Here is a 12630-nt window from a genome sequence, read left to right as displayed (position 1 = left end):
AAAGAAACCAGCAATTTGAGGAATAGAGATTATTAGGGAAACAGCTGTTGTTAAATCTGGATCCAAGGCATTGAGTCTGGAGTTTGAGCTGCAAGCCATCCTGAATAAACATGAATTAAATGACAAATAGAGAAAGTTAGTGAACCAGAAGGTGTGGCTTTGGAGGGAACCTTTCAAAGTCACAGGGTAAGATACAAGGGAAAATGTAGTGAGTGAATAAAAGGTGGCACAGTGGGCGGCTGATAGAGACACTGCCTCACAGTGCCTGAGGCCCAGGTTCGATCCTAACCTCGGGTGCTGTCTGTGTGGAGTTTGCATATTCTCCTGGTGACTGCATGGGTTTCCTCAGGTTGCTCTGGTTTCCCCCCACTTCCCAAATATGTATGGTTTGTAGGTTAATTGGCCTATATAAATTGTTCTTAGTGTGTAGGCCATGTACAAATGTAATTCAATTTTCAAATTCGCAGGTGGGCCGGATATCAAATAATGATGAGACGGAGTACGTGAAGGAGATCGAGAATCTCATGTTCTGGTGTCGAGACAACAACCTTTCTCTCAATGTCAGCAAGACAAAGGAGATAGTGATCGACTTCAGAAAGCAAAGCGGTACATATACCCCAGTTTGCATTGATGGCACTGAAGTAGAGATGGTTGAAAACTTCAAATTTCTCGGAGTCAATATCATCAATAACTTCTCCTGAACCACCCATATTGAAGCAATGACTAAGAAAGCACACCAACTTTCTTAGAATGCTTAGGAAATTCGGCATGCCCCCTACAATTCTCACCAACTTCTAACGGATGCGCCATAGAGAGCATTTTATCAGAATGCATCACTTCTTGGTTTGGGAACAGCGCCATCCAAGGCCGCAAGAAATTGCAGCGAATTGTGGATGCAGCCCAGACCATCACACAAACCAATCTCCCTTCATTGACACCATTTATACCTCATGTTGCCTTGGTAAGACCAGCAGCATGATCAAGGACGAGTTGCACCCTGGCCACTCCCTCTTCCCCTCTCTCCCATCGGGCAAAAGGTATAGCACACACCGCCAGATTCAGGAACAGTTTCTTCCTAGCTGTTATCAGGCAACTGAATCATCCTACCTCAACTTGCGAGTCCTAAACTATTATCTACCTCATTGGTGACCCTCGGACTGTCTTTGATCGGACTTTACTGGCTCTACCTTGCACCAAACGTTATTCCCTTTCATGTATCTATACACTGAAAATTGGCTCAATTGTAATCATGCATTGTCTTTCTGCTGACTGGATAGCATGCAACAACAGATTTTCACTATACCTTGGTACACATGACAATAAATTAAACTGGCTGACTAGGGAGTGGATGAGAAAATGGGATAACATAGAACTAGTGTGAATGAGTGATCAATGGTCAGCCTAGACCCAGAGGACTGAATACCCTGTTTCCATGTACCTCGAAAATATAAATATCTAAGAAATACTTGTAGCAAGACAAGGAAATCTTTTTCAAAGTGATAATTTCTGGAGAAGTGGAAGTAAATCAGAAACTAAAACAACATTGGGAAGCACTGCAGTTGCTGATAACGAAATGTTAAATAAAAATCTGTTGTAGGTAGACACAAAATGCTGGAGTAATTCAGCGGGTCAGGCAACATTTCAGGAGAGAAGGAATGGGTGACGTTTAGGGTCGAGACCCTTCTTCAGACTGATGTCAGGGGAGGGGGCGGGACAAAGATAGGATGTAGTTGGAGACAGGATGACAGTGGGAGAACTGGGAAGAGGGAGGGGAAAGAGAGGGACAGAGGAATTATCTGAAGTTAGAGAAGACAATGTTTATACCGCTGGGGTGTAAACTGCCCAAGCGAAATATGAGATGTTGTTCCTCCAATTTGCGCTGGGCCTCACTATGACAATGGAGGAGGCCCATGACAGAAAGGTCAGACTGGGAGTGGGAGGGGGAGTTGAAGTGCTGAGCCACCGGGAGATCAGCTTGGTTAAGGCAGACTGAGCGAAGGTGTTGAGCGAAACGATCGCCGAGCCTGTGTTTGGTCGCCAATGTAGAGAAGTTGACATCTGGAACAGCAGATACAATAGATGAGTTTGAAGGAGGTGCAGGTGAACCTCTGCCTCACCTGGAAAGACTGTTTGGGTCATTGGATGGAGTCGAGGGGGGAGGTAAAGTGACAGGTGTTGCATCCCCAGCATTTTGTGTCTACCTACGATTTGAACCAGCATCTGCAGTTATTTTCCTAATAAAAATCTGTTGATCACTCAGTAGATCAAATATCTATAAAGAATTTTTGAACAGGTTTCTGAATATCTACCTGGCAGCTCTGCTGGTTGGGACTTCAAGATAGTTCAAGGCCTCGCTGCAAAGAAATTCTCTTAATGATGAACGGAGAACAGCACGGCCATCACCATCCCTGGCAAACAAAAACTCAATCAAGAAGCAGTATTAAAAATAATTTTTAGAGAATAAAAATGTTATAGAAAATACAGATTAAAATAGGTGCAGGAGGAGGCCATTCGGCCCTTCAAGCCAGCACCGCCATTCATTGTGATCATGGCTGATCATCCACAATCAATAATCCGTGTCTGCCTTATCCCCATATCCCTTGATTCCACTAGCCCCTCGAGCTCTATCTAACTCTCTCTTAAATCCATCCAATGTTTGGCTTCCACTGCCCTCTGTGGCAGAGAATTCCACAAATTCACAACTCTCTGGGTGAAAAAGTTCCTTCTCACCTTAGTTTTAAATGGCTCTCACCTCAGTTTTAAATGTTTTATAGTTACCGAGAGTAAGGAGTCTTCCCAGCGCCTTTTAGTTGGAGCTCCCATCTTGTACCATGCCTGAAAATAGATAGATGATTTATCAAAATAAACCATACTAAATTATACCATTTCTAACTATTTTTAATGTTGATATTTTATTAATTGATTAATTATTTGCAATGGTTTTACAGTAAAGCCACATTACTATGGACCTCTGTATAACGGATTTTGGTTATAGAGGACTGACCTCCTCAACCACTTCCAGGCCAGTCTGCCAGCACTAGCCTGGCCCACTCCACCTCCACAACCACTTCGAGGCCATGCCTGCCGCCATCACCGCCAACCCTTATATGCACTCCGACCACTGCAGGTCGCAACCAATGACTCTGCTAATCTTCGCCTCAACTTACCTGGATTCCAGGCCCAGTTCCTGACTGGGAGTCTGAAGAAGGGACTCAACCTCATCACCTATCCATGTTTTCCAGAGATGTTGCCTAACTGCTGAGTCACTCCAGTATTTTGTGTCCATTTGTGTATTAACCAGCATCTGCAGTTCTTTGTTTCTACCGTTTATACATTGATAATTCCTTAGTTGGTTATTGCAGACAATCAGCAATAATGGACACAATCACCCTCCCTATGGTCCATTAGAACGAGGATTTACTATATTTGGTTCTCTTTCGGTTCCCAGTAAAGGAGAGATTGCTAGAAGTCTTTTAGGTAAATATAAAGAAGACTTCTAACAATAAAGTATCCTTTACTGGGAACCGAAAAAGGACCAAGCACAGTAAATCCTCATTATAATGCATCATAGGGAGGGTAATTGTGTCCATTATTGCTGATTTTACAACTTTCTCCATTTCCAAGCCCTATATGAACACTGACTTTGTCATCTTGCTTCCATTTACAAAATATACCATGCCTTCTAAAAGTATCATCTTTAAAGCTGAAAATATGAGATTTTATATCTTGTTCATTTCATGATACATCTGGTGAAAAACTGAGGGCCACGACAAACTGTCAGCAACAATTTGTCACAATCGTCTCTCAGGAGGCAACAGTGTTGTGAAGGTGGCAGCAAAAATACCTGATGCCTCAGCAATTCAAGTTTACTCCTGACCTCCAATGCTGCACCTTGGCATTTGCACATTTTCTTTATGGGCATGTGGGTTTCCTCTCTAGCTTCTTCTCACATCCCAAAGATCCCAAAATTCCTAACCTTGGTGTGATATTTCAACCTGGGAAGAATTTTGGACAAAATTTGTTTTGATATGAAGGTCACCTTTCTCCAATTCTGAAACATTGCCTTCCTATGTCTTACTTAGTTTATTATCTTGTGAAACTCGTGTTTGTGATTCTGTTAAATCTGATTATTCTAAATTACTCATTACACCTTCATTTCCCTTCACAAAACTTGAGGTCATTCATAAATCTCTTGTTTGGAGCCTAGTTGCATTATCTCATTCATCCATCGGCTCTATTCTTACTGTCCTTCATTTGCTCTTGGAAGGCCTCAAATTTAATTTTTTCATCCTTCTTTAAATTCTTTGCTGACCATGCCTCATCTGCCATAATGTATCTTATTGCAGCTTGACAGATTTCATTTGATATTATTCCTATAAATTAGCTTTAGATATTGCACATATTAAAAGTACCATATAAAAACAAATTAGGATTACATTTTCAGACTTCCACCTCCCAATGCAACTGCACACCACTGCCGGTCAATTAAGTCCCTTATCCCTCTAAACCTGTCTTATCCATGTATCTGTCTAATTGTTTCTTAAACGTCGCGATAGTACATACCTTAACCCCCTCTTCCAGGCAGCTTGTTCCATATACCTACTACTCTTTGTGTGAAAAAGTGACCCCTTGGATTCCTATTAAATCTTTACCCCCTCACCTTAAACCTGTGTCCTCTGGTTCTCGATTCCTCTACTCTGGGCAAGAGACTGTGCATCTACCCGATCTATTCCTCTAATGATTTTGTACACCTCCATAAGATCACCCTTCATCCTCCTGCGCTCCAACGATTAGAATCCTAGCCTGCTTAACCTCTTCCTATAGCTAAGGCCCTCGAGTTCTGGCAACATTCTTGTAAATCTGCTCTGCACCTTTTCCAACTTGACAACATCTTTCCTGTAACATGGTGCTACAAAACTGAACGCAATACTCTAAATGCGGCCTCACCAACATCTTATATAACTGCAATATGACCTCTCAACTTCTATACTCAGTATTCTGACTGATGAAGGTCAATGTGCCAAAAGCCTTTTTTACTACCCTATCTACCTGTGGTGCAATTTTCAATAAATGGGCTAAATGAGCAAGAAACAAACCTTGAACCTTGAATATTCTGCTTGATATTACATGACTTCACTAGGTTTATGCTAAGTGGCATTAATGCTCTTGTAATGATTTCCTCAATTCCTTTATCATTTTCACTCTGAATAGTACTAGTTGCATTCAATTCAAGCTATTTAAAAAATATATTTATTTACCTGTTGACATATGCTCCAAGTAAATGAGCTCTTCCATCTCCTAGCTGACCAGACCAAACACCAAACTGAGTAAAAACATACAAAAAAAGGATTTACTCATTCTGCATGCAAATTTTGCAAATGCAGTAAAACAGGAAGCATCTCGTATAAAATGTCAATATAAATGTTACACTTATCATATCATATCATATATATACAGCCGGAAACAGGCCTTTTCGGCCCACCAAGTCCGTGCCGCCCAGCGATCCCCGTACATTAACACTATCCTACACCCACTAGGGACAATTTTTACATTTTACCCAGCCAATTAACCTACATACCTGTACGTCTTTGGAGTGTGGGAGGAAACCGAAGATCTCGGAGAAAACCCACGCAGGTCACGGGGAGAACGAACAAACTCCTTACAGTGCAGCACCCGTAGTCAGGATCGAACCTGAGTCTCCGGCGCTGCATTCGCTGTAAAGCAGCAACTCTACCGCTGCGCTACCGTGCCACTTATTAACAGTATAGGATCAGTTTCCTCTCATTTCCTCTTACCTATCTATTGCATTCAGTGCATCCCAATGTGGCCTTGACAGACAATGTGGCCAGCGGTGCTGGTTCGAAGGGCCGAATGGCCTCCTCCTGCACCTATTTTCTATGTTTCTAAACCTGGGTGTCTGGCGCTGTAAGGCAGCAACTCTACCACTGCACCATTGTGCCAGCCTTGCGCTTGGTCTGCCAAGGCCTGCTGGATCTCCCGGTTGCTACCCATTTTAATTCTTCGTCCTCTACCGACCTTTCTGCCCTGTGCCTCCTACATTGCCACAAAGGCCACATGCAAACCGGAGGATTATTTATTATTGTGTGTCATTTAAAATTAGGATATTCTCAAGAATGCGCTCCTGTCAAATTTCTTGAATAATTAATTCAATATTAGCTCCATGGGCTTTTACATTTCTTGTAAATTAGTAAAATCATGGGAATTGAGTAGAGCAGTTGGGTTGTCATGTTACAGTTGTACAAGATGTCGGTGAGACTGCACTTAGAATATTATGTTCAGTTTTGGTCACCCTGTTACAGGAAAGATGTCATTAAGCTGCAAGAAGTGCTGAGATTTACAAGGATGTTACCAGGGCTTGAAGGCCTGAGCTATAGGAGGAATTTGGGCAGGCTAGGACTTTATCTTGGACCACAGGAGGCTGAGGGGTGATCTTAAAGATGTGTATAAAATCATGAGGAAAATGCACAAGGTGAATGCGCAGGGTCTTTTTCGCAGAGTCGGGGAAATCAAGAATCAGAGGACATAGGTTTAAGGTGAGAGGAAAAAGATTTGATGGGAAACTGACAGGCAAATTTTTCACACAGAAGGCGATGGGTATATTGATTGATTGATGCATTTATTGTCATTCAAAAATAAATTTGAACGAGATGTCTTTGCCATACAGACATAACAATAAAGAGCACAAAACATTTACTCATTAGAAGGATGAGGGGGGATCTTATTGAAACATATAGGATAATTAGGGGATTGGACACATTAGAGGCAGGAAACATGTTCCCAATGTTGGGGGAGTCCAGAACAAGGGGCCACAGTTTAAGAATAAGGGGTAGGCCATTTAGAACGGAGATGAGGAAGAACTTTTTCAGTCAGAGAGTGGTGAAGGTGTGGAATTCTCTGCCTCAGAAGGCAGTGGAGGCCAGTTCGTTGGATGCTTTCAAGAGAGAGCTGGATAGAGCTCTTAAGGATAGCGGAGTGAGGGGGTATGGGGAGAAGGCAGGAACGGGGTACTGATTGAGAGTGATCAGCCATGATCGCATTGAATGGCGGTGCTGGCTCGAAGGGCTGAATGGCCTACTCCTGCACCTATTGTCTATTGTCTATTGTCTAACACACAATTACATAAATTTAACATAAACATCCATCAGAGTGACTCCACCAGGCACTTCCTCACTGTGATGGAAGATAAAAATTGCTTCTTCTCCTGCGGTCAGGCAGTCAAACTGCTGCATTGAGGCGATCGAGGCTTTCAAGAGAGAGCTGGATAGAGCTCTTAAGGATAGCGGAGTGAGGGGGTATGGGGAGAAGGCAGGAACGGGGTACTGATTGAGAGTGATCAGCCATGATCGCATTAAATGGCGGTGCTGGCTCGAAGGGCTGAATGGCCTACTCCTGCACCTATTGTCTATTGTCTATTGTCTATTGCCGGGCGATGGAAGATCCCGCGGCCGAGCCGCACAGGGCCATGAAAGGTCCTACGAACAGACCGAGCCTTGCAATTCGGAGCGGTCAAAGCTGGAGCTCTCGAAAGTCGGTCGCCAACCAGGGACCTGCGAGCTCCTGATGTTGCAGTCCAGAGCCCACGGCCGAAGCCTCCGATGGTAGAGTTGCAGCCGCAGTCACAGCGCCACCACAGCCTTCGAAAATCAGCCAGCTCAGAGGTTTTAAGTCCACAGGCTCTGCTACCGGAGCCCTGAAGGTCGATCCCAGCTGGAGGCCGCCAACTCGATGTTAGGCCGTAGCGCGAAGGGAGATACCACACGGAAAAAAGTCGCATCTCCGTTGAAGAGATAAAAAAAAGTTTCCCCCATCCCCCCCACATAATACACAGCTAAAAATAGACTATTACACACATCTAACGCTAACAACAGACAAAGAAAGAAAGACAGACAGACACAATTACTCACAAAAAAATCCCAGTTAGCTATTCTATATTCCCATTAAATCCCCCCAGATTTCCACGCACCTAAACCTTACATTGCATGTTTGGGATTTGGTAGGAAACAGAGAGAATGCACAATTTCCTCTCAGAAGCATTGGAAGCGAAGTTTGAATATGGGTCACTGGAGCTGTGAGGCAGCAGCACAACTAACTGCATCACTGAACCACTCCTCTTTCAAAAATATAAATATAGATATAACAATTAAGCCAAATCACATATAAAAATTTGCAACAGTTATCATAATATGAAACTATTTTACCTGATGACCACCATATCTATGAGCTAGAGAGGTAGATCCGGGCAGAACTTTGGCACCACTAATAAATTGTATAAACTCCTTGGTCTTTGTTATGGAAACATCCAAGTCCAAAAGGTCTTCCACAACTTCCTAATAAAAATAATTAAGTATTACAGAACAGTTATTGTGTTATCAAGCTGGATTTTTCAGTTTACTGATTCCAAATGATTTTTAAAAATAGCTATATTAAAAAAGCATGTAATATTGTAAACCACTATGAACTTACGGAGCTGTAAGTTTGAATATATTGTATCACATGGTAGAAATTAATATGTATTGATAAGACATTGGAGCAGAATTAGGCCATTCAGCCCATCAACTCTACACCGCCATTCAATCATGGCTGATCTATTTTACCCTCTGGCTAAATAAATTTCTTCTCGCCTCAATTTTGAAGGTATGTCCTTTTATTCTGAGGTTGTGCCCTCTGGTTCTAAACTCTTCCATTACTAGAAACATCCTTGCCATGTTCACTCTGTCTAGGCCTTTCATTATCTTGCAGATTTCAAAGAGATTCCCCCTCATCCTTCTAGAGTTGTGCGAGCACAAGCCAAGAACCTTCAAATGCTCCTCATTGGTTAACCCAATTATCCCCAAGATCTTTCTTGTAAACTTCCTCAGTTTAGTTTAGTTTAGTTCAGTTTAATTTAGAGATGGAGCCTAAAACAGCTCGCAATATTCCAAATGTGGCTTCACGAGCACCTGATAAATCCTCAGCGTTACATCCTTGCTTTTATATTCTAGCCTCGAAATGAATGCTAACATTGCATTTGCATTCCTTATCAGACTCGACCTGCAAATTAACCGTTTGGGAATCCTGCACAAGCACTCTCAAGTCCCTTTGCACCTCCAAATTTTGAATCCTCTCCCCATTTAGAAAGTAGTTATTCCTTCTACCAAAGCACATGACCATACACTTTTCTATGCTGTATTCCATTTGCCACTTCTGTGCCCACTATCCCAACCTGTCCAGGTCCTTCTGCGGAGTTCCTGTTTCTCAACACTACCTGCCCCTCCACCTATCTTCATATCATCCATAAACTTGGCCACAAAACTGTCAATTCCCTCATCCAGATCATTAACTTGTAAAGTGAAAAGTAGCAGACCCAACATCAACCTCTGTGGCTCACTGCTGGTCACCAGCAGCCAACCAGAAAAGGCTCCCTTTATACCTACTCTTTTCCCTCTGCCGGTCAGCCAATCTTCTATCAATACTAGTACCTTGCCTCTAATACCATGGTCTCATGTTGTTTAGCAGCCTTAGCTTATAAAAGGCCTTCTGAAAATCCAAGTAAACAACATCCACCAACTTTTCTTTGTCTATTCTGCTTGTTACCTCCTCAAAAATCTCCAACAGATTTATAAGGCAAAACCTCCCCTTAACAAAACCATGCTGACTTTGGTCTATTTTATCACACGTTTCCAAGTACCCCTAAACCTCCTTAATAATGGACTCTAAAATTTTACTCACCACAAAAGTCAGACTAACTGGCCTATAATTTCCTTTCTTTTGCCTCACTCCCTTCTTAAACTGGTCACATTTGCAATTTTTCAATCCTTTGGTCAGCATAAACATGGTGGGCCAAAGGGCCCGCTTCTGGCCTGTACACTTCATGTCTCATGTTTCCAGTTTCATTCAAGCATTTTTAAAGTATCAGTGCAAAATATCAAAGACTGAGTTTCCTTATTATAGCTATTTAAAAACCCAACATTCATATCTAAATAAATATATGATGCAAGTTTGCTTTCAATGGACTGCAGTTATTTATATTAATCTTTTGCCCATTTTTCATTCAATTGTACTCTAATTAAATATGCAGTAAGTTTTAGCTGAATGAAATTTCAGCTGAAGCAGGCATATTTTCAGATCCAACTTAAGCATAGTCATATGACCATATGGCATGGAAACAGGCCCTCCAGCCCAACTCTGGATAAGAGTTTACAAGTAGATTTGCAACGTAAAAAGTAATATGTCCTTCAGATATCGTCCTCATAAGAAAATATCGATAATTGGATATTTCAGCACCATTTATTGCATATGGGTTTATAATCAACTGTTCTTTTATTTCATCAAAGAAGATAAATTGAAAATTTAAAAAACAAAATTGCTAGCATTATGTCAGCTAAAAGTATTAAGGGAATAGGAACAAAGTCATATAAAGTCTGTAACCATAATGCCATAATGCTGTCACACCATATTCTGCACTCTGGTATTTTTTCTGTTTGCACTATCTGTGCACTTGTGTATGACTTGATTGTATTCATGTCTTGTATGATTTGAGTATTTGAGTGGATAGCACATAAACAAAGCTTTCCACTGTATCTCAGTGTACTTGACAATAATAAACCAATATCAATAAATGGAATGAACTATGGTCCAATTGAATGACAGAACGGGTCAAAAAGATAAATGACTAAATCCTGTTCCCATGATCTCAGCCAAGTTGGTAAACAAGACATGAGCCAGCTTAGAAATGGGAAGAGCTGGATCACATCATCACAAGTGTAACAGTTCAATTCTTAAGTCGTGTCACTTTTATGTGGGGCTGTCGTATGTTGAAAGGCTGGAGCGATTGGGCTTGTATACACTGGAATTTAGAAGGATGAGGGGGGATCTTATTGAAACATATAAGATAATTAGGGGATTGGACACATTAGAGGCAGGAAACATGTTCCCAATGTTGGAGGAGTCCAGAACAAGGGGCCACAGTTTAAGAATAAGGGGTAGGCCATTTAGAACGGAGATGAGGAAGAACTTTTTCAGTCAGAGAGTGGTGAAGGTGTGGAATTCTCTGCCTCAGAAGGCAGTGGAGGCCAGTTCGTTGAATGCTTTCAAGAGAGAGCTGGATAGAGCTCTTAAGGATAGCGGAGTGAGGGGGTATGGGGAGAAGGCAGGAACGGGGTACTGATTGAGAGTGATCAGCCATGATCGCATTGAATGGCGGTGCTGGCTCGAAGGGCTGAATGGCCTACTCCTGCACCTATTGTCTAGTCTATTGTATATTAATTAATGCTCAATTAAAATAATACAAATTTAATACAGAACCAACAACAATGTAAGTGTCCATTTAATCTACTTAACAATATTTTGATAAAGATACACAAAAAGACTATGATGAACTAAGCCAACCTTTGATACTGCTACCAGCGTGACCTCAGACTTGAAGGGTGTTGGCTGAATAGCAGAAAAAATACAATCTCTTACTTGACGTACATAATTTTGTTTGATAGAATCAAGTGGGAAAGAGTCTGCAATAAAAATAAAAGTTAATTTTCAAAATAAATATCAAAATGCCAGAATATTTCTAAGATTAAATATAATATTGGTTAGATTAAACTGATTTCAACAGAGCAAGTTTGTTCCTCTAATCTTGCACGTGAGCAATATTTAAAACTGCAACTTCCCCAAGTGAATGCATTTTTTTCCAGTTTGTTCATGGATTGGGGAAAAAAACAGAACAAAGATGGGTAAAAAAGAACAAGAGTGAGAAAGAGGAAGCGAAGGTACAAGAGAAAGGAGGGAAAACGAGCTAAGGAAATGGGCAGAGAGAGTAATATATAGGGGAGAGTGCAGAGAGAAAGAAAGCGGAAAGCATGTAAAGAGAATAGAGTATCCCAGTGAAGAAGAGGGAAAAGGTCAATGTACTTTAGTTAAAATAAAGTAATTCTCACATATTTTAATATACTATGGGTATAACAAAGAAATAAAACATTTGTATAGATAGCTACCTATAAATACTAAACTGCTTCCACAGGCCACATTGGTTCCACATGCTATTTAGCCTAAATCCTCAGAAATAATATGACACACTATGGCTGGAAACAAAATTCCATTAAAACCAAACTCCATTTGATTCCCAGTAGTGGGAATGAGAATGTTCACCATGCTAGAAATTTTCTAGGTGCTGAGAAGGAGAAAGTGCTTCCTCATCAAAACAACGTATCCACAAAAATCAATGACAAGAACAAACAAATTGTGCAATTTCTGGAGATGCGAGGCAAATACCACAGCGTTTGCCCAGGAACTGTAGACAGGATTCATCACCCACACAAATGTATTAATAATTTCTGGAGTAAGTTGCATTCACAGTCAAAGTTAAACAAAAATTATAATTACAGATATGAGTTGAAATCTGTTTGATTCCTCGGATGCAGAGGTTTGTCATACAAGGATGGATTAAGCATATGTGGCCTGTACTCTCGAATTTGAAAAAGATTATCTCATTGAAATGTACAAATGTGGAAATAACTACACCAGAAGAATTACAGCAGCTCAAAAAGACAGGTCACCTTAACCTTCTCAAGGACAGTTTGCGATTGGCTACAAGTAACAGTCTTGTCGATAGTGCCCAGATCCTAAAAATGGAATTGA

The 12630-nt window shown here is 41.2% G+C and overlaps 1 protein-coding gene across 4 annotated transcripts in view; it reads right to left on the bottom strand.

The window, feature by feature from the left end:
* LOC144609157 (protein nucleotidyltransferase YdiU-like) overlaps positions 1–12630 on the bottom strand; it is a 42764-nt gene that overhangs the window by 26892 nt on the left and 3242 nt on the right. For all 4 annotated transcript variants that reach the window (XR_013549301.1, XM_078427586.1, XM_078427594.1 and 1 more), the window contains exons 2-6: positions 11389–11507; positions 8220–8348; positions 5259–5323; positions 2779–2835; positions 2310–2408 (exon numbers count right to left, since the gene is read on the bottom strand). Coding sequence is in view for 3 of the 4 variants with exons in the window: in XM_078427586.1 (XP_078283712.1) it covers positions 2310–2408; positions 2779–2835; positions 5259–5323; positions 8220–8348; positions 11389–11507 (469 nt within the window). In the remaining variant the exon portion in view is untranslated. The remainder of the gene's footprint in view (positions 1–2309; positions 2409–2778; positions 2836–5258; positions 5324–8219; positions 8349–11388; positions 11508–12630) is intronic.

The sequence above is a fragment of the Rhinoraja longicauda genome, chromosome 2 (genome assembly GCF_053455715.1).
Source record: "Rhinoraja longicauda isolate Sanriku21f chromosome 2, sRhiLon1.1, whole genome shotgun sequence".
Lineage (NCBI taxonomy): Eukaryota > Metazoa > Chordata > Chondrichthyes > Rajiformes > Arhynchobatidae > Rhinoraja > Rhinoraja longicauda.
Note: the sequence above shows the minus strand (reverse complement) of the source record. Positions and strands in the feature narration are given on the sequence as shown.